At 52.6% G+C, this 26,853-nt stretch overlaps 1 protein-coding gene across 1 annotated transcript in view; it reads left to right on the forward strand.

Moving 5' to 3' along the window:
* PLXNA4 (plexin A4) overlaps window positions 1–26,853 on the forward strand; it is a 401,265-nt gene that overhangs the window by 310,763 nt on the left and 63,649 nt on the right. The window contains exons 6-10 of the mRNA XM_079785801.1: window positions 9,404–9,527; window positions 10,250–10,403; window positions 11,644–11,743; window positions 14,058–14,172; window positions 23,711–23,911. Of these exons, the coding sequence (XP_079641927.1) occupies window positions 9,404–9,527; window positions 10,250–10,403; window positions 11,644–11,743; window positions 14,058–14,172; window positions 23,711–23,911 (694 nt within the window). The remainder of the gene's footprint in view (window positions 1–9,403; window positions 9,528–10,249; window positions 10,404–11,643; window positions 11,744–14,057; window positions 14,173–23,710; window positions 23,912–26,853) is intronic.

Genomic DNA, 26,853 nt, shown 5'->3' on the forward strand with positions numbered 1-26,853 from the left:
AGAGGGCAGCAGTGTGGCCTTGATGGAACTCAGCTGGGGGCGTCCGCTTGTGGCCACTCAGATTTTCCTCTGCTCTGCTCATGTTTGGGAGTGACCTTGAAAAGGCTGCAGTATCAAAATGAGGATTATAACAAATGTTAGCAAGTAGGCAAATTCACAAGTACGGAATCCACAGATGACGAGGACCGACCAAAACTGTGTCAGACACAGTTTATAAAGAGGAAGCACCATATGTCTCACAGGGACGGTGGTGTGAGGCTAAACGGAGGTCATAAAGGATGTTGTGAAAGCGCCTGTCGGCCAAGGTGCTCTCTGTGACCTTGGGCCTCCGGGTTGCGTGAAGACCCTGTTGTGGCAGCTGAGCTGACATATCTGGTACAGTCCCACTCCCCTGGGAGGATGCAGCTCACGGGCACCTCTAGGCCAAGGCCACCCGCCCACCGTGACGCTCAGCACATCTATCCGGCCTCCCTACCAGAGTGAATGACCAAGGAGAAGCCCTGGCCTCAGGGCCGGGGAAGAGTAGGCCCCTGGGTCTTCTGAGATGCTTGCAATCAGGATGCAATGTTCAAATTTATAGAGTGTGACCCACAGGTCCTAAGTGTACAATTTGAAAAGTTTTGACAGATGCAAACACTCAGGTAATCCATACCCCATAGAGATATACATTTCCTCCCTCCAGAATGTTCTCTCCTGCTCCTTCCCTTTCTTCCCAGTGGGCCTTGCTTCCCTACTTCTTAAGTTCAGGTCAAAGCCATTGCCTCTCCTGATACGCTCTCTTTCATTTTAAATGGATGCCAACTGGACAGTCCTGGGTGGGAGAGGTGCATGAGGACATGGGCCGAGCAGGACGGGAGAGAGGCTGCAGCCAGCAGAGCAGGTGCAGGAGGTCTGGAGTGTGGCTGCTCATCAGAGAGCCTGCAGACACTTACTCTGGGCACCTCACTTTGCTAGGAAGGGAGCGTGGTGAAAAGTGCAGGGGTTTTCTCATCATGGGAGTGCTGTGGCCATACCACAGACCTGTCCACAGGTCTCTCACACCGCCCTGCTCCCTCTGTACCAGGGGACGATGTGAGACCACCTCTGCCCTGGCTCTCGGTATGGGGGAGAGGGTTGCCGTCTGTACTAGCATCAGCACGTTTAGTAGGCCCACATCATGAGCGAGACCCTGTGCTGAGTGCCGCAGAGCCCAGGGAACATGCCGGTCAGGAAAACCAGGGCACAGAGCACCAGGAAGAGGGCTCCTTCAGGTCACAAGACAGCTGTCACTTTTGCCAACTCTCCCCATGGTTGTAGGAATAGGACGGTGGGAACTCTGTGGGAAGGGAAAGACAGAAGGTGTGTGTGTGTGTGTGTGTGTGTGTGTGTGTGTGTGTGTGTGTGTAAGAGGAGTGAGAAAGAGCGGGAGAGAGACAGAGACAGACAGACAGTGACAGGAATAGGAGGCGAGCGCTAGAGCGTGCACAGTTCAAGGCGAGGCCCCTTCTAGCAGGTGGCTCTCATGGCTGAAAGGGCTGTTTGTACTACAAGGGCACAGGTGGGTTACAGACTAAACAGGCTTAAGAAATGCTCGTGTAATTGAAACCCTCCCTCCGGTTACTCAGCCCCAATTGTCTTCCAGGGCTGTCCTGCCAGCCCCAGCAACACAGAGGGTCACCCTGCGGCCCTTCTCACAGTCCCTCCAGCTTACTGGTGTCTAATGGCAACGATAGCTTCAACAGTCTTGGTTTTTATTTGTCCGTGAATCTTGAGCCTTAATTCCCCGGGCATTGATCTTGGGCCTAAACCCACCTGTTCTGACTTGCATGAAGGTAAAGGAAAGCCAATGGCTCAGCTTGCCTTCACCTGTCCTGGGCCTGGAACCTTCCCTCCAACCACCAGGCTTGGCCGGGCCCCAGCCCCTCTTTATCTTCCCCTCCCAGGCCCAGGCCAAGAAGCCTATCTCAGTCCAGCAGGTAACGGGATCCAGGCAGACCCAGCCACATCGATTGGCCCAGACGTTACCTTTCTGAAGAAGGGTCCTCAGCGTCACTCCTGGGAGGCTCATGTAACCCAAGACATCAACAGGGGAAGATAGGATCGGCTTTTATAAAGTCTCTCCCTTGCCCCCTGGTGACCTCTCCTCTTTGCAGATTTCTTCTGTTGGAAGAATGCCCTCCCTGGATGGTTGGCACAGGTTACTGCTCAGGATTCATTCCTTTTATTCTTTATACTAGAGGCCCAGTGCACGACATTCATGCATTGGGGCGGGGGAGGGGTCCCTCAGCTCGACCTGCACCCTCTCACAGTCTGGGATCCCATGAGGGGTCCTTAGCCCTGCCTCGGAGGCAGGACTCCACCGCTGTGCTCATCAGCCGTGAGCCTGGCTTCTGGCTGAGCGACACTCCCCCTGTGGGAGCACACTGACCACCAGGGGGCAGCTCCTGTGTTGAGCATCTGCCCCCTGGTGGTCAGTGCATGTTATAGCGACTGGTCATTCCACCTTTCAGTCGATTTGCATATTAGGGTTTTATTATATAGGATAGTTTCTGCCAACATGGAACAAAGGAAGTAGAAAGGAAGGGAGGGGAGGGGAGAGGAGGGGAAGGGAAGGGAAAGGGAAGGGGAGGGGAGGGGAGGGGAGGGGAGGGGAGAGGAAGGGGAGGGGAGGGAAAGGGAAGGGGAAGGGAGGGAAAGTGCTGCTACCCAGGGCAGAAGGATGGATTAAAACTAAGAACCTGTCTGTGGACAAACCCAGTCTGGGCTCAGTTTACTCAGCTGTAAAAAGGCAATGAAAGAGCCATGTTATAGCCACAATATGAAAATTAAGGGAGACAATGTTCATGAAGGCCCATCACAGTGCCTGTAGGTAGTCCTGATTTCAATGACTGTGTAAGCAGAGCCTGTGGATCAGACCCCAAGGCCTCCTCCCTCACTGTCCTCCCCAGAACTGAGGGCTGTGGCTGGCTGGCTGGGACATACTCACAGCGACTAAGCCTTCTGCCTGGACAACTCCAACCTGCCATGCCACTTAGGCCATCTTCAATGGCCCTGTGTGTGGCTGCTCATCAGCCACCTGGGAAAGTGCAAAGAGAACAGCTTATCCCACAGCCATGGCTGAGTGTCCCCTTAATAAAGTACAAACTGATTCTAAAATGCAACTCCTTCCCAGCTGCTTCTTAGCATGCCCCAGGGCTACTTAATACTAACCTGCCAAGTCAGTGGTCTCTCCAAGGCTGTTTGCAGAATGTCCACACAGCCATGGGAGGTTGTTAGGACCCACGCCTGCCCAGCAAACTCTTCTCTGATCCAGAGGAGAGTCCCAGAATAGGTACTAGTATATTAGCATTCTGCTCTCTATGACTCAATAGATACACAGTATGGGTTAAGGAAACTTGCTTTTTCTCTCTTCACCACTGCCTGCTTCCCCTCCTCCCCATATACATGTAACACATGCTTTCATGGCCAATGATGGTAAGTCAAAAGTCCGTCTTCTCAAAGGAGCTAGGCAAGCCCTGCCATCGTTGCAGGCTCTGAATGTCCCTCCCAGTCTAAAGACTGGGCTCCCCGGGGACAGCCTGAAGGGCTGGGCTACCTATGAGGTTCCAAGTGCAGATATGCACACTCATGTACAAGCATTCGCATACCCTGCCCAGTCATGCCACCCTGGACCGCATCCGGTGGGTGGCCCACCTTGCACCGAGTAGAGTGTTCCCTGTACCAAGCATGAGGCCCTGGTGACTTTAACAGACACGAGAGCCCCAGGCTATCAGATAGAGTGTAGTGTGAAAGTTTATCAGAGCCCGTCAGAGCAGTTGTTGGATGTGTCACCAGTAATAGACAGCATCCTCCTTATTACCAACTGGACGATGAAGAGAATGGATCAGCCTGCTGTGATGCGCCTTTGCTTTCTCCTGCTGCTCTGCCCTCTGTCTCTCTCTGTCCCTCCACTCCTGCTCTTCTCTCTACCTCTTCTCTCCTAACCACCCCTCGTCCTTAGTAGAAATAAACAGGTCTGAATAGCACTACCTGCTGACAAAGAGAGAAGCAGCTCCACTTCACTTTCTCTTCTGGCAACGGTAATTTCTCTTCTCAGAAAGAAAGAACCTCTCCAGGTCCCTGTTACTACTGCCTGGGGTTGTGTTCAATGGATCATTCATTTGAGGAGCGGCTGAAAGGAAGCCACAGCACGACTCCGTTCAACCTGGGACCCAGGGCAGAGTCCACCATGGGGGTGGGACAGGGCTACCTGGTTGCTACAGAAGCCCAGAAAAGTTTTCTTGGGCCTCCACTGACCTCCTGCACCTGCTGGTTCCTGTGAGGGCCTGTGCCCTCCTCCTGCCGTAGTGACCTCACCCATTAAGGAAGGCCCTGGAGGCAGGTGACTCCAGCATCTGCTGCTCTGGCTTTGGCTCTTTAGAGAAGGTAAAGGATCATGAGGTCAGTTGCCAGCAGCCGATGACAGAGGGAAAACCATAGTCTAATCATGGTCTTCGTGTTTTGGGGTTTATCCAGGAACAAACGAAATAATTAGGTTGAAATCAGGGTGTCAGTCACTGGATTCTAGAATCATGACATTGAAGGGACTACCTGGTCCACACCCTTCATATAAGAAACCTCCTAAATACCCATCTGCCTAGAAAGGTTCCCTTCACTATCTGGTCTGCTTCCTCTGAGCGCACAGATGCCCATCCTGTTTCTGTGGGAGTTCCCGAGGAGAGCAAGGACGGTGATCTTAGGGAACCTGGTCTCTTTCCTCGTCAGGGTTCCCAGAAGTGAGACAATGACCAAAGAGCCCTGGGATCTCCTACTTGAGTAAATGTCCCAAGTCCTCTTATCTTTTCTATGAAGCTCAAAAACCTCACAGTCTAAACACAGACCCACCGATGGCTAACCTTCAGCACAGGCCATGACCAACATGAAATGCTAAGGTTCAGGGGTCACCTGTGGGGCGAAGCAAGGAGCAGGTTCTGGTAACCCAGACTGGTGGACCCATGCCAGAGGATGGGGTAAGGGGGTGGATTAGCACCAACCCCCAGTCTGGAGGCTGGCCCAGGCTGGACTCACAGATCGCCCTGTTTCCAAATTGAAATTCACTTGCTTGGCCGGTAGCACTGGGAGTTAATATCTCTATGAGTGTATTTAGGAATCAATTTCTGGAGAACTTAATCACCACTCCTTTCCCTCTCCTCACCCCCTTCCTTCCCCATCCCTTGCCCTTTAATTTTCCACTTGGCTGGGAATTCCCCGGCAGTGCAAGTTGGGGCTTAGGGGAGGGCAGAGGCAGCTGCTTCATTAGAGAGGATAATCTCATTGGAACCACTGACTTGAATAATAGCCCCTCCAAGGGACCAGGGCCATTGTCCCCAAGGGCTTGTCGCACCTCTGAACTGGGGCTGGAAAGACTATGCAGAGAAAGTGGAATGAGGAAGGGAGATAAGAGAATGTTGGCCTGGCCAGACTCCAATCCTGGGGGCCTGGTGCTCTCTTGGGGCCTGCCTTTTGCACGTCATCTGTGGGTCTGTGTGTGGGATGGGGTGACAATGGTGGCCGGGATGAATGTCTGAAAACTCAAGTCATAGATAGCATTCGCTTTTTGCATCCTTATGACATTTTTGTCACGCCTGGAAAATAGGTGAATCTGTATCTTCCCCGACCTTCAGGGTGCTCCCACAGAGGAACTGAAGGGAATACTTAGGAAGTCCGGCTGAAGGTGACATCTAAGCTGGCCCTAAGAACCATGAGTTACCCTCTACACATGTCCTTGCTCTCACCTGGCTAATGAGAAATCAGTCCTGGAAGAGCAGCAGGCCATTCCCCTGACAGACCCCATGGACCTCAGAAGAAATTTATCCCTTCCTTCCCATTATCCTATCACATCCAAGGTCAATTGCCTGTGCTCTTAGACATTTGCAGCCCCCACCATCATGGGCACTAAAGGATAGCAGAAATGTCAAAACATCCCTGGCACTGACCTAAACTTTTCTTTTCACTGAGAGCTGAGTTCCTGTTACCCTGTGGCAGCTGGTAAGAAGGCAGATCTACAGCCCAGCCCATCCTCTCTCCCTTCCCTCCCTCCTGAGCTCTGGGGCTCCTTCTCCCTCAGTAAGAAGGAAACTGCTATAGCTATCCCCTATCTTTCTGTCTTTGATTTGCCCCATGGCCAAGTCTTGGAAAAGATTGGTGGGGTTGGATGAGAAAGAGAGAAGAGATGGGATAATAATACTAACTAACACTTATTGTGGGCTCATTATGTATGAGCTATGCCCTGTTCTCAATGCTGTACTTGCATAATCTTTCAAGCCTTATAAGATCCCTTGTAGGTAGGTACCGTTTTGTCCCATTTTACAGATGATAAAATCAAGGCACCAAAAGGTTAGGAAATTTGCTCAAGATCACACAGTTGGATGGAATGTTGCAAATTGTAAGCTATAGGTGGCTGCCCTGGAAACCTAAATTGGGGGAGATGATGAGTAGTTCATTTGGGGTTCCCAGGAGCATGGCAGGATTCACCCACGTGAACTTGGGGAGCCGCAAACCATGCCAGTAGAACTTGTCTTGAGGTCCCCCGACCAGGTTTCTTTGTACCTCTGAAAGAGAGATCTGGATCTCTATTTGGTCAGTCCAGGTGTTGCTTGGCCTGAAAGCAGCCTTATTTTCCCTCTCTTCATAATTTAATCAAAGACATTTTTCAGACCTACTGATTGCTCTTAGAAATAAGAACTTCAAAGTTGGGGAGTCAGTGAATAATTTAAGCCTGTACCAGCTCTCCTAGTCTGCCGCTAATGGGAGTAATAACACTGTTAATAGCGATGTCAGTGCAGACACCCTGGAAAAGTCCATAACATTAGCTTAATGGCTGGAGGTAATGAAGTCCTCCCTGAGAAGCTGGCCTGTTAAATTAACTTCTGAGACTTTTAGGCAGACGCCCTTGTTGCCATGAGTCCACCATAGCAGCCCGGGAGTACCATGGAGACAACCACACTCATGTCTGACCTTTCGCTCTTGGGATGGAAGTCCTGAAAGGTCCTGGAGAACCTACAAGTCCTGGTAATATTCCAAGTGCTGCTTCTTAGTGGCAGGCAAAACAGCGAGCAGCCTGGAGAAGAAGACTGAAGGGCAACTTTTAATTGCCCAAAGCACATGAAAGGAGCATCAGGCTGGCAGGGAAAGTGGGTTCAGTGTGCAGCAAGGGGTCTGTTCCTCAATTCTTAGTCTAGAATCTTCAGGGAGGTCAAGCATGGTGGTTAAGAGTGCAGACTCCACCCCTGGCCAGTTTTTTTCAGTGGATAGAGCGTCAGCCTACAGAGCAAAAGGTCTTGGGTTTGATTCCGGTCAAGGGCAAGTACCTTGGTTGCAGACTCCTCCCTGGCCCGGGCCTTGGTTGAGGCTCATGCAGGAGGCAACCAATCAATGTATTTCTCTCACATAGATGTTTCTCTCTGTCTTTCCCTCTCTCTTCTACTTCCCCTAAAAATCAATGGAAAAACATCCTCTAGTGAGGATTAACAAAACAAACAAATAAACATAAAAAGAGTGCAGACCCCAGTTCATCTGGGTTCACATAATGGGATCTCCAATTAGCTGGTGACCTTGGACTAGTGACTTACCATCCTCTCTGCAGGTTTTCCATCTGCAAGGTGGGGGTCTAAAATGTTACCTACCTCACAGCATCATTAAGAGACTTAAGCGACAGGACTGAAAGCCCCTTATCATGGTGCCTAATAAGCATTCGGTGACTTCTAGCTGGGACTGTATTACTAAGAACTATGTTTTTTCCTTCCACAGTACACATCCCATCTATTCTAAGCCATCCTTTTTGTCCCTTCTTTCTTTAGTCCACCCCATTCAGTGGCTTCTCCTTTGTTTGCTAAATTCACCTCTCAGATTCTCCACTGTTTGGCCTTTCTTCTTGCTGAGGCCAATGTGTCTTTCTCCCTGTCCGAGGATGGAGGAGAGCCCGCCCCCAAGCTTTCCTCTGTGCCTGAGAGTCACCCCAAGAGCAGCTCAGGTGTCCAGGTGCCTGTCTTTCCTCATCTTTTACCCCACACCTCACCTGTCTGCTTTTTGAAGCAGATGTTCTCTCCTCAGTTTCTCCTTCCCACATGGGTTCTATATCCCCGGATGTTTCATTTCCCACTAAACCCCTGGTCCAGTGCCCACCTGCCCTGAAATAGCCCCTGACATCCACCTCCCTCTGCAGAGTCTATTCTCTTTCACCGTGGAGACCAGTCACCAGGACTGCCGACCTGCCGTTATCTCTGAGGACCCTCTTTCCCTCCCCCACAGCAGGGTCAGTAGTCCAGAGTTTCCAAATCCTGACCACTCAGTGAAGCCGCACGTCCACAAGGCTGGCCTGGCTTGGATCAAATGCTGTTCCTAGAAGCTCGATGCAGCCGTGCAGGGAACTCCCACTGGGAGGCGGGATGGCCTGCCCCAGCAGAGAGCCTCAAGCGCCTTCCCCATGTGACGAGCGCATTTGGGGGAGGGCCGTGACTGCTATGTGCATCATTCACAAGGTCCCATCAGTTAAGATTGTAAGATCCGGGTCACCCTGGATGGGGTCCACCTGTGACACAGCGCACTTTGAACAGTCAGGACACTAAGCAACAGCATCAGACCTTCTGTGGCAGTTCCCCCCACCCAACCCCCACCCCCAACCTTGGAGCTGGGATTCCCATCCAAGGCAGCTGGGCTCCAGAGCACACTTTGAACTGGTGCCCTCTGCTCCTTTGATCCTCCCCTCCTCCTCCCTCCCACCCGCATTTACCTCTGTCTGCTGGGCATGAGGAATCAGAGGATTCTACAAGAAGTCAGGCGCCGTTTCTCTCTTTGAGCAGCTTGTGCTTGGCAGGTGAGGGCAATAATTGTCATATAATCTACGAAGTTCTAGATGGTAGGAAACTCCAAAGTGCTTTTAGCTTTGCCTGGTGTGGGGCGGGTGGGAGATTGCAGGTGCACAATAGTTGAACCATGTCTGGAAGGGTGGGTAGATGTTGGATGGGGGGAAATTGGGGACAGGGCTGCTCAGACAGACAAATTGACATACACAAAGACAGGGAGGTCTGAAAGAGTATATTATATAGTGGACAGACAAGTCTAGTTTGCCTAAAGAGTGGGGAGAGTGACAAGGCCAAGGATGAGGGGGGAGGTGAATAGAGGGGACTTTGAGTGGGGAGGAGGTGAGGGGACTTTAGGATGACTCTCAAGTCTTTGCTTTTGGCAACCGGTTATGAGAATTTCCATCTTTTTCAAATTCGGGCATGATGGGGAGGACAGGCTGGAGGAAGGAAGCAAAAGGGTCAGTCCTGGGTACGATGAGTTTGGACACGCCCTGGGAGCCACTGGTCATGACTGGCCTCCGTGTCAGCCCCTCCTCGGACCAGGCACCTTCTCCTGAGCCCCTCATTGGTCTCCCCTACAGGTGCACCCGAAAGGAGCGCTGTGAGCGGTCCCGAGAGCCCCACAGGTTTGCCTCTGAGATGAAGCAGTGTGTCCGGCTGACCGTCCATCCCAGCAACATCTCTGTTTCTCAGTACAATGTCCTGGTAAGGACAGTAAGAGCGGGACCCAGGGACGTGGGAAGAACCCTCTCCGCACCAAAAAGGGCCGCAGCCCAATGCCCTTCGCGAGGCCTGGGTCCAACCTGGCCAGCAGTGCGGTCTGAGAGCAGGACCGGAATGTTACAGATGGTGTCCCTGCGACTGGAAGAGGGGGCAGGCAGAGAAATACTGATATTGGGGAAGAGGCTCTATGCATAATGGGCAGAAAGACAAGGAAAACTGTGATTACAACAATGATCCAAAGGGGACCGAGAGAGGGAGGGTTTGGGGAACATTATCTTTGTCTGTAAGATGGGAAGGATGTGTGTGCAGAGGGAGACAGGGGTACGATGGCTCCGTGTTGGTGCACTGGGCACTTGGTGGTTGGCATTGTCATTTTTCTAAACTCTGGGATAATGGAAGAGGAGCTTGACCAGAGGTACCTCCATCTGTCCATCTTTCTTACCCCATGCAAATCCGGAAGCATCCGTTTCCTGGGGCCAAATCCGTTCACATGTAATGAAGCTTCTTTTACCCCGACTCTTAACCTCCCACCACTTTCTCTGTATGCTCTTGTAATAAGTTGGGTCTCTTCTCTATATCAGTATTGCCTTACATTTTTCTCTTTCTTTCTCTCTGGTCTCTCTTGCTCTCTCTCTTTCCTCCTTTATGCCACGCCCTTCTTTTCCCCATTTCACTCTCCTCTTCCTCTGCTGGGCTGTTCACAGCTGGTCCTGGAGACGTACAATGTCCCGGAGCTGTCAGCTGGTGTCAACTGCACGTTTGAGGACCTGTCAGAGATGGATGGGCTGGTGGTAGGCAATCAGATCCAGTGCTACTCCCCGGCGGCCAAGGAGGTGCCCCGGATAATCACGGAGAATGGTGAGCGGTCCCCGGAGGCAGGGCTAGGTGGCATGGCTTCCCCCTGCCTGGCTGAGAACTCAGGACAGACATGGCAGGGGGCAGGGGGCGGGGGGCTGAGGGAGCCTTCAACAAGGGAGGGTCAGAGGAAGGGGTATGGGTTGGTGGATATGTTACAGGAAGAGAGAGATGAGATGCCATTCACTGCCCTTGGAATTGACTATTGAAACCAGGTGAGCATCCAAGAGTCAAGTTCATGCTCAGTGAGAGCAGCTGCAGAAGGTGTGTCAGGGCAGCAATCTGGTCAAGTTCAAGGTTGTACTGGAATGTGAGAGGGCTTCCTGGAGGGGCAGTGGAGGAGGGGGTGGGAGGGTCATCTGGCTCCTTGCCCCCTGCCCACACTGCACCCCCATCTTGCCCTATCTTGCCAGAGCTGCCTGTTCATGGCCAGCTGCATTGGGAGGGACGGGGTGGACAGAGGCCCAACGCTGGTGAGGGACAGACCCTGCTGGGCAGATTGATTCCACATTGGCCCTCCCACTTGGGCTTGTCACATTTGTTCCAAGCTGATTGATTAATGAGGCTCTCGGGGAAGCACAGGACCAGGCTGGAAGTGGGGGCCTGGGGTCAGGGCTGTGAATTAAACATGGGCTCCAGCTTCTCCCTGGCGCCAGCTGAGGATCCCAGGGCCGCCCGCCTGAGTGGAGCCCTGAGCCCACCTGAGGAAGGGCATTGGGACAGGGTTTCTCTTCACAGAAATGCAACTGCACACACACACACACACACACACACACACACACTCACACACACACTCACACACACACACACACACTCACGAAAAGCCCTCGTGTGTTTTGTGGTAGCATTAGTGAAAGGCAACACTTTTCTCCTGGTTGCTAATCAATGTGTTTGTAACTCGTGAGTCTGGCATGGACCTCACGCATGTGAATGAATGCACATTCAAATACCTGTTAGAGTGTGTGTGTGTGTGTGTGTGTGTGTGTGTGTGTGTTACGGAGCTGATGAGCAAATGCAGAGTGGGTGCCAGAGGTACAGTGTGGGAGGAGAAATAAACCAGAACCATCGTCTGCAGCTGCTCTTGGGGTTGTTCTGTGCCTGGAACTGATGAGTCAGAACAGTTACAGCAGGGAGCACCCCTCAGGTCCAGCAGGCTCCCCTTTCCCAGGGTGTATAACTGTCAGTGTGACCCCGACACAGGGCCTTGCCCTCCCCCTGACCTTGTGCCGGCTCTGCCCCACAGGGGACCACCATGTCGTCCAGTTGCAGCTCAAGTCGAAGGAGACAGGCATGACCTTTGCCAGCACCAGCTTTGTCTTCTACAACTGCAGCGTCCACAATTCGTAAGTGCCCCAGCCTCACTCGGCTCCCTGTTCCTGGGGTCAAGGTTCATTCAGAAATAGAAGAACCCACCACCGTTCCCAAGGAGCTCCTATCTAGGGACCCTGCAAGGAGGCCTCCTTCACCCCCAGAAGCTGACAGGCCCCTCCTCTGGTACCCACGGGGTTCATGGAAAGAGAGTAGAATGAGCAGAGTGAGACCCTGCTGGGCGGAGAGCTCCTAATCCCTCTCCCATACATCTTCTCTGGCAAAAATCTGTCTCACCTGATGCCCTTCCCCCATCTGTTGAGGAAGGGGCACATCTCACCTGAAGCCTGGTGAGAGGAGGGGTCTGATTAGGGAGGAAGCTCCGTGTCTGGGAGGGCGGGTAGTCCAATGAGTCACTTCCTGCTCAGCTCTGCACAGGGCCCTCGGGCTGGGTCAGGACTGAGGCTGGGGGCTCTGCCCTGGGGTCCTGTTTGGTACAGCCTCCCTTCCCAAGGGCAGGTGGGGGCAGAGGCTCCAGGGAGTCAGACCAGCTGGAAACGTAGCCACTCTGTGCCCTAGTGTCCTCTGGAATGGGGAAGTAGTAGTTCTTCTTCTGGGGATGTCATTCAAATGTTGCACCGCCAACATGACAAGGGCACTGTCCCTGCAGAACAGTCGCTGGTGGGACAGTGCTGGTTGCTGCCCTGCCCCTCGGCCTGCCTGGCCCACAGAACAGCTGCCATGGCTGGAAGAACTGGGACCAGGAGAGCAGTTAGAACCCTGTCTGGCCCATTCTTTGGGCACTCTCAGATTTTTGTTGTTTATTAGTACTTCCTTTCTAAGTTGATGGAGTTGGAAAAGGTACAAGTCATTTTTTTTTTCACCATAGAAACCTTTCTCCAACCAAAATTAGGTGTGGAAACCCAATAAACATAACACTTATAAGTAGGAGCTGCTGCGGTTGAGCATTGAGGGGGCCTGAAGCCCTCTGGTTAGGAAGTCCACATGTCTGTTTCCTCACACAGTCCCAAAGAAGCTCTGTGGAACCCCTGGGGTTCCATTGAGCCCAGTTTGAAAACCCTGCTTGTTTTAAAATGCTGTTCTATTTTCCACTCCATATAGGACAAGCTACTTCACATAACCAAAGACATTTGGGGGACAGGTGGAATTTTAGGGTTTAGCCATCTGATTACGGCAGCCTTTGAATCTGAGCTTGGCTCTCTTTGGGGTCCCAAGTACTAGTAAGAGGCAGCCAGTCCTTCCAGCCAAAAACAAGTGTTTCAACATTGGATTCTTTGTCTGCCTCTTGCCACAGGACTTCTCATGGCTTTATCACTCGGTGGCCTAATCTCTCACTCCCCTTTTGCCCCTCTAAGAAAGCAGAGCAGTAGATAAATCATGTGTGAATTTCCATGCCATCCACAACATGAGTGTAAGCGTGTGCTATGTGCAAGGCAATGTGTTGCTCTTTAGACAGGTAATCAAAAATTAGTAAGACCCAAAGACTCGATCCCTGCCCTCCAGCAGTCACGCCTAGTGGACTAGTGTATGGACTGGACAGTGAATAAGCAAAATATAACGCAAGGCCAGGACTGCCCAGAGACATAAACAAAGGGCTTGGTGGAGTAAGGGTCCAGTCTGACCATTGGTCAAAACAAGAGGAGGGGTGGCCAAATGGAGGAAGGGAAAATGGTATTCCAGGTGGAAGGAGGCACAGAGAGAGCCTGGCATGGCCGAAGCACCCGACACAGGTGGGGCCATGGACCTGGACACCAGGGAGGCAAGGCGTGTGGGGTTTACCCTTTGGAAGAGGGAATCATGTTGGGGGTTTTAAGCAGGAAGGAACTTCTATAAAGTTACCTTTGTTTCCTGGGGGTGATGTGGAGTTTCCGTCCCACTGAGGACAGCCTCAGAACCTTCTTCTGCCAGGGGGGTCCATGTGGGTGCTAGTCAGCCGAGAGCCTGGAGCCAATTTGAACTAAAATTCAATTTCTTCGTTCGCTCTAAATTTCATGGGCTGTCTGGACAAGCCCCTCTCCTCCAGGCCTTATTGTTCCCCAATTCAGCAAAAGCGGGTGCCATCCTATAGAAATGGAAGGTGGTTGTTGAGGCCCTTGGGGACCAGGGTTGTCAACTACATGAGTAAGAGGGAGGAAGCCAGAGATTCTTAGCTGGCTGAGGACTTGAAGAGAAAAGGGGTGGGTTTGTATAAGATTTGTTCTTCCTCAGTGTGTGAGGGTGGGTCTCTTACTACTAAAAAAAATGTTTTCCTCGACGCTAGAGTTTAGGACCTCTATTTTGGGTTCACCCAGGTTCTCTGATTTGTACCTCTTCCTCTTCTGTGCCCAGGTGCCTGTCTTGCGTGGAGAGCCCATTCCGCTGCCACTGGTGTAAATACCGACACGTCTGCACCCACGACCCCAAGACTTGCTCCTTCCAGGAAGGCCGAGTGAAGCTGCCTGAGGTAGGGCCCGGAAGCCAGAGTGGAGGGTGCTGCTTGCTGTGAGCAGGGGACACACAGGCAGGCCTTCCCTTAAGAAGAGAAAACAAAGGCAAAACCGGCAGGATCACCCGCTTGTCCCCAACCCCTAGTCTTAAGGGACCACGTTATGAAAGCAGTAACAAGCAAAGCTCTGCGCTGGGATCCGGGGGCTCGGGGTCAGTCCTGGAGGTTCAGTTCCGGACAAAGGTGCATTCAGGTCGCTCCATCCAGGTGAGTTCTAGAACAAGTCCAGAGAGATGAGTATGTGTGTGTCCTGGAAATAATTGTAAGCACACAACAAAATTGTGCACAGATTCCTCAGAGCACTGCACAGAGCAGAACTGAGATTTAAAAAAAAAAAAATTAATAAAATGAAGAGAGGTAGAGAATGAAAGGATGGCCTCCTTACCCAGAGCAGTGGTTCTCAAATTGTCTTCCCCAGACCAGCGGCATCAGCATCACCTGCGAAGCTGTTAGAAATACCAAGTCTCCCAGCCACCTGGGTGAGAACGTCCGGGTGGGGCAGGGTACTCTGTGCTTCCGCGACACAGGCCAGTTTGGGAATCACGAGACGGAGTTGGGCTCCATGGCTAAGATGCCGTGTCTCTTTCCCCTCCTAATCCTTATTCTTATCCTTGAAAACTATTCATCACTGCAATAGAAATACTCTGTGCCTCTATTGCTACCTTTCTTAGAATGTAAGGGTGTGAGCAAGGACCTCAAAGATAACGGGTATAAAAACACTTTGCAAAAGTCTGCTATTGTTCAAATGGATGGTGCTTGTGTGACTCCCGCCACTGGGCCGGTGGTTCTGAACAGAGAGGTTGCTTTAGAATGCTGTGGTTTAGAATACGCAACAGAAGAAGGGGTTGTGGGAGCCCCCAGACATAAGCCCTTCCTCCCCCCCATACAATGGGGTTTGTCTGTGGCTGGCCATGGTTGCTCTGGATTCCTAATCCAGAAAAGAGACCTAGACAAAGGTTGTCCCTTTATAGAGTAAAGGAGGAAAGAGGTTATATCTTGGTTTTAAGTAGGGTGTGAATCTAATGTTTGTGTCCATTTTCTGCTCTTTAACTAAGACTAAATGGATCTAAAGCTAATAGGACAGATATGGGTTAACAGCCAACATGCCCATCCTTGGCATGAAGACCCTGATAAAAAGCTGGGTTGTGTTCTTGATCCTGGGCCTTTATCTCGGGGCGTGGGGTCAGGAGCAAAGGGTTGGTTCACCCACTAGGACCAGGCGCTGAGAGCCTAGGAAGCAACCTCTTATTTGGGTCAGAAACCTGCAAGTTGGATGGAAGCGGAGACACGGGTTTTCCGCCTCTCTCCACTTCCAGACGGGTGTACCTGGCAGAGGCTTCCCCTAGAGAGGCCCAGGAAGAAAATGAAAGCAGAGGCATTTGAGCTATCTGGTGGATTTCAAAGGCCCCTAATCACTTAATTACTCTGAAGCAGGTTTTCAAATCTCTGCTTTTTCTTTCTCATTTGCTGCTCCCGTCCCAAGTTTCTTTCTTTTAAATATATAAAAGGAACTTGCATCTGCTGCTCAGAAAGAGGAAAGAACTGGGAGAGAATAAAACAGAGCCCACCATGTTTCCCAGGGCAATGAAAGGATCCCTACAAAAGAACAAGTCTTCAAGGACCCAGGTTGTCAGGCAGGCACACCACCCCATATGTACTTGAGACTGGCAAAGACTGCTGGGGATTCAGAGTGTTTCAGAGGTCTTGGCGCCAGGATGCCCAGAAGAGGGAGAGGCCTGCGGTACATGGCCATGGAGGGGTGTGGAGATGGACTGGCCTACCAGGTTGACCTTCAGCTCTTCCCATTTCACGCGAGCTGTTTATGGTGAGCCTGGCAGTGAGAGGCTCCAGCACACTTGAAATGGCCATGCCTCCCTTACACATTATTGAATGACATTGACTTCGGCTCCTCTTCTTATTGGATATTTATTCTCAGAGAAGGAAACTTTAAGGCTGTGCTTCTGGTCCAGGCTTGCAGGCTACCTTCTATCCAGCTCAATACTAGGACCATTTTGAACATAACATAGAGGAGAAGCCTGCGTTGACCACCTCATGATGGTCATTGGAGCAGCATCTTCCTAGAGAATGCACCAAATGGAAAGAAGTTATTAAGTATCTGTAGACTGTCGACTGGTCTAGCCATTTTGGGTCAGTGGAAGGAGGTTATTATCCTCAAGCTTAAAAGAAAGCCCCTGGCTACTAATGGAAATATGGTGAATTTTTTTTTTTTATGTTGCAGTTTTGTTTTCCATATCTTTGTTTCTGGGAAGAAATCATAGCCAGAATAAGGGTTAACAAAGAAAATCACACATTTGAAAGGTGATTCTGTGGAAGCGCCTGATACAGTGTCCCTTCTCTGTAGCCGGGGGGAGAGCTTGTTCACAGCATGGCACTCTGAGCCCTTGCTGGGCAACACCATTCATCCTTCATTACCCAGCTCCCGAGCATGTCCCACATGCAAGGCATTGTGGGAGACGTAGAGGTTTATAAGAGATCTGCAAATCTGTATTTAGACAAAGAGCCCTGGTCACAGGATCTGTAACAGTAGATGGAAATTAGCTGGAAAGCATCTAGGAGAAATCCATTCCCACAAAGTGGTCTTATTGGGTGAGCATTCCAGTGCAGGCTTAGGTCTCCCAGGGCTACCAACAGGGACTCACTCAGCCTCAGGCCTGCAGCCCGCGGGGCATCCAGGTGCAGACTACCCTCCTGGATGAAAGGGAGACCCAAGTCCAGTGGTTCCTGTGGAAGTGCCTGGGTGTTCATTTCCTTTTAACTTTGGAGTGTGGGGATCCAGACAGGGTCCTTTTGTTGGCCATCGGGGATGCTGCCAGGTGTCTTTTCATCTACCCAGCCCCATCCTGAACTCCCAGAAGGCTTTCTTCTGTGCATCATCCAGTTCCAACACTGGCTTTGTTGACTATCACCGGGGATGTTGAATTACCTTTATTATTTCCTGAACAAAGAGTGCATTCAGGTGAAGTTATGGGTCTGGAACAGACAATTGGTCAATCATTGTTGTTATTATATTAATGGCATGTATTCTAGCATAATTACAATGATTAGAAGTAGAATGACCAGTAACATATGTCCTTTGTAGTAACTGTATTCCAGTTAAAAGGAATGATTGTGTTTCAACTAATGATGGCATTGTGATAACCACCCTGGGTCTTTAGATCAGCCGCCAGATCCTGGGCACCAAAGAGAGGAGGCAGAGGGAGGCGAGGGAGAACTGAGGTGGATGAGAGGGTCTTCCTGCTCTCAGTCCTGGTCCCCAGTATCCGCTGAAACTCCTTGCTGCCCATGGAATGGCCTTTCACCGGGCAGCCATGACCAGACCCTGCCCTCCCCCTCTACCTAATGGGAGGAGTCACTGGTCCCCAAGTGGCTTTGACATTCCCAGGCCCCTCCACCTGCTAACCTGAACACCCCATCAGGCCCACACACTTAATAGCAGTGATCTGTAGGAAGCAAAGGTGAGCATTCACGGAAAAAGCAAATTCATTGACAAATGTGTCCTCAGTGGACTCGTTTGCTCTTATTTCTCACCTAAACTGAAAAGCAGAGTGAGCTGCAGCTGGATGGTCTTTTCCAGGAAGGCAGAGCACATCTGGCCCAGGGGGCCCCGGGCTCAGAGGAGATTCCCGTAGCCCCTCTCATCTTGAAGTTCAAGCAGAGTTTACTCCAGAGAACAGTTGTATGATCAGAAGAGGCTAAATGAATTCTATTTGATTTCCAAAGCTGTGCTTGAAAGGCTCTCCCGTCCTCCCTGACCACCCCGCTGCCCCTGAGAGGACATCCGTACCCAGAACGGATATCATGAAATCTGCTATCCCAGGGGCCGGTCCCCTCTGGGACTGAAGAGCTGGCAAGGAGAGGATGGTGCCAACCCCTGGGCTGCTGCTCGCTCCTGGTGCTGAGATGAGCCCCATGCACTCAGGGTGGCCAAAGGCACTCACCTCCCCGCAGGACTAAGGGACCCATTCCTGGCACCCAACCCAAAGGAACAAAACCACTTTGCCATGCCCTTCACCCTCTTTTGAGAAAAACAGCCAAACCCAGCTAAAGAACTTGCTTCCAGTCTGTGCGCAGCCCCCACTCCAGGTATTCCATTACTGGGTTGCCATTTCTCCAGACAATTGCACTTTCCATCAATCTCGTCTGCCCCTCCCCCGTTAAGGTTATGGGTATTTCCTTTCTGTATTATTACTTTGCTTTCTCCATAAACCGGCCCATCGTAGATCATGCTAATGGCATTATGAACTAGGGGAATAGCAAGAAAATATATGGTGCGTTACATTTTTGTATTGGGCATCACGGGTCTGAGAAGGTGAGTGTAAATTTTGGGGGTTAGCTGGGGCTAGAGCTGGCTTGTCTTTGGAATTGATGGGGGTTGAGGTGACATGGAAGGGAAAGGTGACCTACAAATCGCTTATTCCTTTGCTGCCCCTAGATGCTGCCCCAGCCCAGCTCTCCCTGCCCCCCAAAGCACCACAGTCCCCCAATCCTGCTGTAACAACAACTAGGAGATTAGAGCCCCTATCTTGTAACCACACTGGGGGCTGTAAATCCATAGCCTGCCACCCCTCCACAGGCAGCACCAGCCCTGAAGGCAGCCTTTTCCCTCCCAGCTCAGCAGCAGTCTTTATGTCCTTGTTCAATTATTTAAATATGCAATGAGACCTCATATAAAGCAGCCACTGACATGCTGGACATGGTAGACTGGGAAGCATCCTTTTTTGCTTCCGTACTTTGGCTTGGCGTTCCTTCTCAATTAGCAGTGGAGACCACAATATGCACGGGGCTGGACAGATGACCTGGAGCCACCAGAGCTGCCTCCTGCAAGCCAAGACTTTGAAGGTTTCCTTGTGCCACTCCCCACCCCCAGTCCATTCTTACAACTGCAGAATGTAGCCACAGGCAAAACAGCCTCCGAGGGAATCTGGTTCTCAGGGTATGTGTTTGTCTCCAAATCATCTTGCTAAATGCAGGTATTTCCCACCCTCTGAGAGGGAGCTGGCCTTTTCAAAGGATAATTCAGAGAAATATCTTTTTTGAAAAGAGAAGGGAAGTACTAGTATGTTTGAGGAATTCCAGGTGGGGGTTGGATAATCATCTGGGAGGAAAGTCAGATGAGCAGGTGTAAGTGCTTTTGTTCACTGTCATTGTGGGAACGGAACGAGTAGGTAACTGATGTCCTGAGTTTCTTTATCATGAACACCGATATGGGGGAGGGGATCATATGTGTTGTGCTATGAAACAAGAGAGCACATGGGAACATTTGTGTCAGGGGATGGAGGTGGCAGAATGTACATTGGACTGAATCCTTATACCCCTTGTACCATGCTAACCATGTTCACTGGAATCATAACAGCATCATGCTCTCTCTACCAGAACCATACCTGCCTGTACCATGGTACCAGTTACAATATACAGGTTACTATAATATTAAAATACTTTGCTCCTGCTAGGTGAATAGCCACTTCCAGGAGGCCCTCCTGCCCCTCAAGTCCCCAGCCCCTCCAGCATGCATTCAGTTGGTCGGTATTTGGAAAACCACACTTTGAGCTAGTGCAGCAGGCATGGTTATCCCCATTTTAGAGATGGGAAAACTGAGCTTCAGGAAGGTTATATGATTGTCCCAGATCATCTTATGGGTTAGTAATAGAACTGGGACCATAAAAATCATCTAATCCAAGCCAGCCCCACAGGGTCTGAGAGACTTGCCCGAGGCCACTTGGTTGCCTGGTGGAGGTGTGCCTCAGAGCATGTAAAACATGCAGCTTCAGGGTGTCACCTCCCAGAGGGGTCCCCGGCTGGTAGGAGAGCAGTGGACAGACCTGGGACCTCCCTACCTGTCCCCCTTGTGTTTGGGGCCCTTAGAGCTGTTGAAATTGTCACACTCCACTTCAGATCTGAAGCCAAGAAGGGTGGAATAAGCTGGATAGCAAGAGCATGGGGTGTGTGTGGAAAACACACAGGCTGGAGCAGGGGAGATGGATCCTTCGGAAATGCGGTGGGAAGAGAGTTGATGGAGGGCCAAGGTGCAGCCTGAACTGAGGGACAAAGATGAGGAAGGAACAAACACTTGTTGACTGCTCGCTCGCTCCATGCCATCTACTTTATATATGGCAGTTCACGGACTCCCCCAAATGCCCTTTGGAAGAGGAGTGGTTAATTCCCAGGCCTCCTTAAGTCAAGCAATGATTGGCTCTGACAATAGCAGGAGGGAGACAGATTTGTACTCAAAGGTACAGGGTTCCCCAACTTGGCTCTTTCTAGTTAAGAAAGCTCCAAGGTGAGGACAGGTGTGGCCGACCTGAGCTCCCGGACAGTGGGCTTCAGACAGGAGATGTGGGGAAACATGGAGGTTTCTCTGAAATTCCCAGGAGCATTAGGCCTAGGGGTGGTCTGTCCTGGGATCTCCGCATGAGGCAGGGCAGGATCAGGGAGCTGGAGTGGGAGGAAGGGGCAGCGAGGTGGCAGTCCCTTCATGCCTGTTGCCTAGGAAAAACTTGCCATGCTACATTTCAATTAGGAGGGATTCCAGGGTCAATCAGCAGTGCCACCAGAGGAAAATGGGCCCAGCCCAGCCCTGAGCCTCTCCAATTATTATTAATGAACTTACTCTCAGAGCTGCCAACCTTTTTATATGCAAACTAAGGCTTTATGGGGCCACTGACAATCAGGACTCATTAGAGAACTCATAACAAGCCTCAGTGAGAGTCTCACAGGGGGAGAGAGCTTGTGCTTTAGCCTGTCTCCTGGACTAGAATCAGTGTGCCCCCAGGCAAGGTTCCAGGCCACCTTCAAGCTCCCCGGTCCTGCTGGTCTCAGGGAGATCCTTTCTGGCCCACCACCCCATCCTGAGGTGGTCCCGCCCGCTGGTAGGAACTGACCTCTTTCTTTAAGGGGAGGAAAGAGGGGTGGATTGGCATCTGAGTTTGTTAGCTGCCAACACATCTGCTGACACAGCCATTGTTTTTCCTCTCCCTGCCTCGGTTTCTCCTTTGCAAAGTAGAGAGATCCATTAGGTTGGTTCTGAAGACTCTGAGGCTCTAGACACCCTCAGTGCACCATTCACGAGCAGCAACATTTTGCTGTGGGACATGGAGGTGAGAGTCCAGCACTCCTCTGACTCCAGATGCAGCCAGACTCCCCCATGCAGATGTGGATGGAGCAGGAGGAAGGCCAGGCTCGCACATGCTCTAGGGGAGGAGGGCTGCCCAGGAGTAGAGTGAAGAGGGGAGTCAGGACTGGCCTGGACCCTCGGCTCAAGAGATTGTCCCTCCTGATTCTCCAACAAGCCCGTTTCAGTCCTGAGCATCATCCTTTTTACAAACCTGCTCTTGTCTTCCGTGCCCTGCACTCTCATCTTGCTGGGGGACGGTGGGGATGGCAATTGAGACAGGGGCACAGGATGGAGCTACTAAGACTCTCTCCCCATGTGGGCCTCAAAGTCTCTGGGACCCACTCACTCCAGAGCCTCAGGGCCTGGTGCTGGCTCAACCCCTCACAGCCCCGCTGCCTGCCTCCCTGCTGCTCCCCTTTAATTGTGATAAAATATACATGTCAAATTTACCATCTTGGCCGAATTTTAAGGGTGCAGTTTAGTGCCATTAGGTGCATTCACATTGTTATTCACCATCCACCTCCAGAACTTTTTCATCTTCCCCAGCTGAACTCTGTACCTATTAAACAAGAACTCTCCATTTCCCCATCCCCCAGAATCCACCATTCTACTTTCTGTGTCTGTGAATTTAAGAACTCTAGGGACCTCACATGGGTGGAATTGTGTAATATTTGTCCCACTGTGACTGACTTGTTTCACTTAGTATAATGTTTTCAAGATTCAGCCATGTTGTAGCGTGTGTTACAAGTCCCTTCCTTTTTAAGGCGAAATAATATTCCATCGTATTATCACATCACATTTTGTTCACCCACTCATGCATTGATGGGCAGTTGGGTTGCTCCCACCTTTTGGCTATTGTGAATAATGCTGCTCTGAGCATGGGGGGTACCAGTCGAGTCCCTGATCTCAGTTCCTTCGGGTGCACACCCAGGAGTGACTGCTGGATCTGCTCCTCTCCTACCTGCTCTTCAGGATAAAGGTGTGGGCAGGGAAGGGAATCAGTTTAGCGGCTCTGGCCCTCACCCCACTGAAGCAAGGCTGCAGGGTGACCAGGAAGGAGAGCTGAGACCAATCATGGCATCAGGACTGGCTAGAGCTGAATGGGTCCTTGGGTTCCCTCCAATTGACAGATAGGGAAATCGAGTCTCAAAGTGGGGATGGGCTCTGCTTAGGGTTCCATAGCTCATCAGACGCTCAGCAGGCCCTGAGGTCTTCTCACTCCCACTTTCAAGGACAGAGGGGCTCACATGTGCTTTCAGACTCAGGAGGGACGGCTGCCAAGTTGCCTGATGGCCTCCCATCTGCCCTCCCCACAGCCTCCTCTGCCTCTCTGCTGGGGAAGGTGCCAGGGTGGGGACCAGCAGCCTCTGCTGAGATGGGTGTGCCACGCTTTTGATGGCCAACTTGCCCCAAAAGTGCCACAGCGATAGGAATCAGGGAATGGTGGACCTGCCGGACACAGGGAGCCCAGGCCTTGCTGGTGTTTACAGAAACCCTCACTCTTGCCCATGCCAAGCAGCCAGGAATGCTGACTTCTTCCACCCAGCTCTGAGAACTCAGAAACAAGCAGCCTCCGCCTCTCAGCTGGGCAGAGCATCACACTCTTTATGGACCGCATTCTCTCCCAGCCTTCCCTGGGCAGAGCTGACTGCCCCAGGGACACGGGGCCAGCGATCCACTGCCTCCATCCCCAAAGGTCCTCGGGTCCTGCTGGGCTCCGGGATGAGCGTGCCCATGGCTAGCATCTGGTCAGCGTGCATCTGCTCTGAGGGGCGTTTCCCTGGGCTCAGGGCACCCCAGAGTTATGTCAGAAGGTTCTAGATTTAAAGGGTCTCTGGGCCCATTCCAGAACATTCCCAAATGCCAGGCTCAGCCCATGAATGGAAGGCTCTGCCGGATCCTCCTGCTCTGGTCCAGGCTCCCATTCCAGAGCCGCAGCCAGGGCGTTGCCTCACTCTGATCTGCCACGTGGTCCCTCTTGGCAGCCTGAGACTGAACAAGGTTCGGCAGCCCAATGGGCGAAGGGACGCCCAGCCAGCCGCGTTGTGTCTGCTAGATAGGAGGGGTGCCCGAGGAGCCCCCAGGAGTGTCGGAGTCTGGAGGGCATTAAAACGGAACCTGGAGGGCAGGGACAGCCTCGGGGAGAAGTGGCCTCGAGATGGTGACTCCGGGACCCGGGATCTCTCAGTCCCCTTCCCTCCTGCAGGGCTGGGGGTGGGCACTTGTGCCCAGGACTGTTCTGGGTGTGTTTGCGGGAGGGAGGAACGGGGCGAACATGCGGGTTAGGTCTGGAGAGGCTCCAGACAGGTGCCTTTGGCACCTTTGGCTTCCTGCTCCCGCCTGAGCCGTGCTCTCTGTCCCCAGGACTGCCCCCAGCTGCTGCGAGTGGACAAGATCCTGGTGCCCGTGGAGGTGATCAAGCCCATCACGCTGAAGGCCAAGAACCTGCCGCAGCCGCAGTCCGGGCAGCGCGGGTACGAGTGCGTCCTCAACATCCAGGGCAGCGAGCAGAGGGTGCCCGCCCTGCGCTTCAACAGCTCCAGCGTGCAGTGCCAGAACACCTCTGTGAGTGCCAGCCCGCCCGCGGCTCCACCCTCCTCCACCCATCCTTCTCTCGTCCAGAGCCAGATGCGCTCAACTCTGCAGGGCTTCCCCAGACACCCCCAAACTGCTCAGCTTCTCCCCACACTGCCCACCACCCAGCGAGGGCTGGGCTCCAGGTCACCAATGCCTGCCAGAGTTGCGGCCCTGTTGTGGCCAGGAGAGTGCTCTGCCCAAGACAGGGGCTGAGGGGAGGGGATTTGGACCAGCCATGGGGCTGCTGAGCACTGTTCGTGGGCAGCGACTGGCATGTCCACCCTCCGTGGAGGAGCGCTGGTGACCTGAGCCCCGCCTTCCTGCCAGGGCTGAGCCGAGTGCCTCGTGTGAGCCACAGAGGCCCACTGCCTTCACACCGCACTGTGTGTGTCCCAGCACAGGAGGCTTCTGAGACAGACATGCACCCACAGGGGCTGCTGGAGGGTGTGCTGCTCAGGTCCGCACAAACCCTACCCACTGAGGAAATCCATGCTCGGCCGCCACCTGATTCCTCGGCACCACGCACTGAACCCTCTCCAAGCATCACCCCTGCCATCACCTCCTCCCCGCGGGGCCTTCCCAGTCAGGGCTCTGCTTGCTCTCACTCGCTTTCTGGGCTACGTCTATGCACCCAGAAGCTCAGAGACAAGTATTGCACTTGGAGACCTGTGACATTTTCACTGTACAAAGAGCAGCTGGAGGCCCAGAAGCAGGGGCAGGTCGAGGTTTGTGGGGCTGAGAGTTATACAATTGGGGACCCTCTTTAAGAATTAAATCTAATAACTACAGAAGTAAATGCCCCGGCAGGCCTTAGAAGGGCCTGCAGCTCCATGTGCATTGGAATACCACCCCCTCCCCGCCGCCCGCCCCGCCTAGAGGGTAAGTGACACGGATATCATACAGCTACAGCTAGTGAGTGGTCGGCCGGGCTGGGATTCGGAATCTCCTCTTGTGTCACACGGCCTGAATTCATCCTCCTCATCGCTTCCGTGGTGAGTGTGATTGGAAATGGGATGTGGAGCAAAGCATTGTGGGGGAGCACTTCACTCTCCCTACAGGAAGCCATTTGGGGTCAGTGGCACTCAGAGAGGCCCACATGCTTGCCCAAGGTGGCTCAGCATTTCCAGACTGAACTGACAACTGATTTCCCAACCTCGGAAACCCCAGACCACAGCTCCCCTGGCGGCCGGCCTGGTTTTCAGAGTTCTGCAGTGCCCCAGATTAAACCTGCAAGCAAAGGGGATATTAAACACCTCTGGTTTCCTCCTAAATCCTGAGGCCAAGCAGAGTAGCCCCAAGGGTTTGGCTCAAGTGGTTCTCCCCCAAATAAGCAAGTCCCTGGGGGAAGAGAGCCTGAGCCCCACGTCTGACTCAGCAGAAGGCAGCTGGGGATTCAGACCTTGAAGAAAACCGCCTCGTGCCCCAGGGAAGCTGCCCCAGAGATCCAGGCCTCAGAGGTGTCAGGAGGGAGGGCAGAGTCTGCGGCCTCTGATGAGTCTTCAGGTCCCCAGATGTCACAAGGCTGGGCCCCTGTGCTTCCGCTAACTCGGTTAAATAGGCCAGCATAACCCAGATGACAGCCTGAGTTGGTCCCATAAGCCCCTGGGTCAAAACCCCGTCCATCCTGGGGGACTAGCATGTTTCCCAGCGGCCCTGCCAGAATTGGAAGCTAATTGTGCTCAGATAACCTCAGCATTTCCTGAGCCAAGGCCTGACTCCATGAATGAGCCCTCTGGGGGTCCCAGGGAACTCCCTGAATGTGGGGGTGAAATCAGAGCCTCCTGGGAACAAGGGCCCAAAGGGAAACCCAGCGGCCCTGACAGATGGGGGCTGGGTCTCCTCGGGGCACTGGCGCACGCCCCGTGGGCAGTACCAATGCAATAAGGAACGGCAGTGCTGGGCTCCTAACACACCCCCTGATCAAGGTTTGAGTAAAAATTAGCAACCGAGCACTTTATGCCCCAGCCTTGGTATTACCCCGGGAGCAGGGGCTGGTCTGCATCAGAGAGGGTTGTGAGGAAGTTACCTTGTTTCATTGCCTAAGTGAGCTCTCTGGATGGGGGAGGATGGGAGAGGCTCTAACAGAGAACCCCCTGGGTTTGTGATGACTGAGAGGTGGGTGACAAGAGAGGTCTCAGAGAGCAGAGAAGGAAAAGAGACGCAGGAAAACTGGGCATGGGCGTGATGCTGGGCTGGGTGGGCAGGCAGGTCGCTTCCAGCCCACTATTTGGGGACAGGCCCTGGGCCAATCACTGCAGCCCTCAGGGGGCCCCAGGGAGGACAGGGCCGCTCACAGACAGAGTTGGAGGGAGGACACTGTGGGCATTCTGGAGTAAGTGGGCCACAGCGGCAGCGGGCTGGCTGCAGTGCTGGCCTAGGTCCTGGGGCCCAGCCCAGCTTCCACAAACCCACAGTGGCCCCCTGTGTTCTCTTGGTGCCCCAACTTACCACATGCTACACAGGGGTGGTGAGGCCGACGGGGAGGTGTTGTGCCCTTGCTGCCTCCTGGAGCACAGCTGGGAGTTGGTCTGCTGGGCCCTCTGGGGTCCTGGACACAGACGCATGGGCTTCTTATGTTGTTCAGATTTTTTGTTGGGTTTTCAGCAAAATACCTCAGAACTCAGGACCAGAGAATGGTTGGAGGAAAGCATGTCCCAATTGCACAGAGCTTTTCTTTTTGCTTCAGGAGGTAGAGAAACTGAAGTTCACACTTCCCCAAGGTCACGCTCAAGGTCATCCACTGGCAGAGAGCCAGACTTGATTGAGACACTTAACCTTCTGGCCCTTGGGAGCCTGAAACACTCTTCCCTGGGCTCTGGGCTTTGTGCAGATTAACTGCCCACTGATTGCCGAGAGCTGTATAAATGCTAAGTGCACAGAGAGGTTGAGCCAGAGAGAATGGGAGCCAGTGGTCCAGACTCCCCAGATGT

Source organism: Cnephaeus nilssonii, assembly GCF_951640355.1.
Source record: "Cnephaeus nilssonii genome assembly, chromosome: 12".
Classification (NCBI taxonomy): Eukaryota; Metazoa; Chordata; class Mammalia; order Chiroptera; family Vespertilionidae; genus Cnephaeus; species Cnephaeus nilssonii.